The sequence below is a fragment of the Cornus florida genome, unplaced genomic scaffold (assembly GCF_030987335.1).
Source record: "Cornus florida cultivar Cherokee Brave unplaced genomic scaffold, ASM3098733v1 CherokeeBrave_3.0.0_Hap2_Chr04, whole genome shotgun sequence".
NCBI classification, from domain to species: Eukaryota; Viridiplantae; Streptophyta; class Magnoliopsida; order Cornales; family Cornaceae; genus Cornus; species Cornus florida.
In genome coordinates this window covers 23,470,873-23,473,788 of record NW_026775574.1, presented here as the reverse complement: position 1 = coordinate 23,473,788, position 2,916 = coordinate 23,470,873, and the positions used below count along the sequence as shown (strand labels likewise).

The window sequence follows — 2,916 nt, the reverse complement described above, 5'->3', positions numbered from 1 at the left end:
ATTTATATTATTGAGCTAATATTAATATTATATAGATATAATTATTTATTTTGTTAAATTCTTTTTCATTGTTATATTCATATTGTTCAAATGACGTATTATTCAGTTTAATGGAGAATTATTCTTTAATATTTCATTGGTGTTATTGTTCATTATTTTAAAATCATTGTGTATGAAAATTGTCTTTATATTATTTCTATAAATATGATGGAATTTTCACAACATAGACTATAAACGAGGTTTCAAAATCCATGTTCTTGATTGGGCTGGACCACATTGTTCAGGATTATGTAACAATTGCTCCTTGAAACCCTTATATTTTGTCATAAAAATAGCATAGGAAAGAAAAAGATTCTAAATAATATTTTATTATATTTTGTCAACAATCTGCGGTTACACAAATGCACACTACAATGAGACTTGAGAGTTCATACAAAACAGCATACAACGAAAATACACAGTTCCCCAGCCCCCACCCTACAACTAAAATAAAATTAAAAAGGAAGACAAAAAAAGAAGAAATAAAAATAAAAGAGAAAGGATATAAAAACCCCAGAACAAGGACATTGGTGAGTCCAAAAGGCATAACCAAGTCATCAAAAGTCCCTTTACTAGTAAGATTGCTTGCTTGTCACACAAAGGACAAATTCTTAAATGTATAAAAATTTGTGTATTTCCACAACTAAGTGTGACCATTTAGGTACCTTCCCTCTGCTTTCTTATTTGAACCCTTCAAATGCTCCACAAATTCACTAATACACTTGTCTGAACTCCCTCCTTCACTAACTGCTTCCTTAGCCAACTCTCTCCATTTACTGGCATTCCTCCTAATCTCATCACTTCTCTCCCCTTCCATAACTTCCTTCAAACACCACACAAGCTCTTCTCTTCTCACAATTCCCTTCTCATCTTCCTTAGCTCTGACCCCCACATCCCATATCTCCTCTATAAACTTAGCATCAGTCATTTGGTCTGCCCATCGTGGCACTCCTACCATCGGCACGCCTAGGCTCAGCCCTTCAAGTGTTGAGTTCCAACCACAATGCGTCACAAAGCAGCCAATGGATTTATGAGCCAACATTTCTAGTTGGTTGCACCATGTCACAATCAGACCTTTTTCTTTTGTTGAGTTTATGAACTCATCCGGCAACTTATGGTGCTCGGTCTCTTTCACCACCCACAGGAAATGGAAATTGCTTCCGTTCAAGCCCCACGCGATCTCTTCCATTTGTTTTGCTGACAATGAAACCATGCTTCCAAACGAAATGTAGACTACTGATTCTAATGGCTTTGTTTTTAGCCATTCGATGCACTCACCGCCTAGTGGCTTCCACAGGCTTGCTCCATATCCTTTGTCCCCCTCAATTTGGCCATCTAAGTAGGCTGATGGCACCATTGGACCAATCAGCTTTGCTGGCCAGAGCTCTGATGCACCTTTTGCAGCCTTCATGAGCATAAAAACCAAAACATTAGAACTATCAAGAATAATATATTAATACAATTTATGTCACAAAGTTCAGAAGCTAATCAAACATATATGGCTCTAAATTTTTGTGGGTCGGACTTAGAATTGAATGAGATAATTGTGATCATGTACTTACATCGCCTTCTAATTCCTGGAAGGTGTTGCTAAATATCCAATCAACCTTTTCCAAGTTGGAGTACTGACTCAAATTCATTGCTAAGTAAGCAGGGTTGCTCTCAGGCGCCTTGACAAAACCGGGCAAGTCAGGAAGGTTGAGTGGAGGCAGGCCAGGTAGCAGCAGAGGTGTGTCCTCCATCTTCACCGGGAGAGTAAGTGTGCCATTGTGTATGCGACAAAATATGGCACATACTGTGGCTGAGTTAGTGAAGAATGGTGCCCCGTATATGCCATGTTGCCTAGCAACATCTAGAGCCCAGGGAAAAAATGAATCATACACAACACAATTGATTGGAGAGCTAGAGTTTTTGTACTTCTGAATGAGTTCGGATAGAGTTCTTGAGCCATTGGCTCTGAATGACTTCAAGTACACATCCTCATTTCCGGCCTGAGCAAAGCCACCCTCGTCGAACCCATCAGAGATGGGCGCAACCTCGACGTTCGGTGCCGATATGGACTTGACAGTGTAATGGGTTGTGGCTAGTGTAGATTTGACACCTTTGGATGCTAAGCGTTTTGCAAATTGTAGGAGAGGATTTATGTGGCCTTGGCCTGGATAAGGGAGCACTACTACATGGCCTTCATATTGTTTCTCCCCCATTTTTACTGATTGTTGTTTTTTGATATATTTGGTCTGCGAGATCCTTATTTATAGACCAGTTAGAGTAACCAAGATGGTTAAGTAAGAAGGAGAGGATTACAAATTTGCTGTACGTACTAACTTTCTGTTGATGTCTTGTCTACGACGTCATGTCTATGATGTCATACAAAGTCTTCAGCGCCGACATATAAATTCCACAATTTGTGGCGAGAAACACGGTAGGCATAATGAAAGTCATAATAAAGTTTTGGAGTCTGTGTGCCCGTGAATAGTCGGGCAGTCATTGTTGTGTGAGCTAGCTAGGTTTGAGGTTAGCGTGCACTGACTTTTTTCAATTTTCTTTTTGCGTGCGCGTGTGTTTTTATTTAAAGGTCGGCATCTCCTTTGCACAACCAGAGATTGAGGGGTTGTTTTCAAAGAATTATTGTAGATGATAGCGCCAATTAAAAATGGATAATATTTGTCTATTCATCTATGTGTAAGGAATGTTTACTGACTAGATAGGTGGTACAATAAAATTATGACAAATGTCATCAGATTTATAAAATATAAATATAATAAAAATAAAATCAGAATTGGTTTGACCCATTTTTAATTAGATTAACAGCATATGATCAATAGTACAGAATCTGATTGTGCCATTATTCGATAGTATACCATTTGATCTTATATA

At 38.3% G+C, this 2,916-nt stretch overlaps 1 protein-coding gene across 1 annotated transcript; it reads right to left on the bottom strand.

Annotated features, from left to right (window-relative positions):
* Window positions 1-352: 352 nt before the first annotated feature.
* On the bottom strand, window positions 353-2,249 carry LOC132302995 (UDP-glycosyltransferase 74B1-like). The gene is made up of 2 exons (XM_059800007.1): window positions 1,602-2,249; window positions 353-1,444 (listed from the first exon to the last, which is right to left on the bottom strand). Exons 1-2 carry the CDS (start codon window positions 2,241-2,243, stop codon window positions 683-685), a joined length of 1,404 nt encoding a protein of 467 aa, XP_059655990.1. The 5' UTR covers window positions 2,244-2,249; the 3' UTR covers window positions 353-682.
* Between the last annotated feature and the right edge of the window lie 667 nt (window positions 2,250-2,916).

Coding starts and splice junctions, on each gene's coding strand:
- LOC132302995 (XM_059800007.1), bottom strand. CDS start 2,243: ATGGGGGAGAAACAATATGAAGGCCATGTAGTAGTGCTCCCTTATCCA. Junction 1,445..1,601: donor TCCAGGAATTAGAAGGCGAT/GTAAGTACATGA, acceptor ATGCTCATGAAG/GCTGCAAAAGGTGCATCAGA.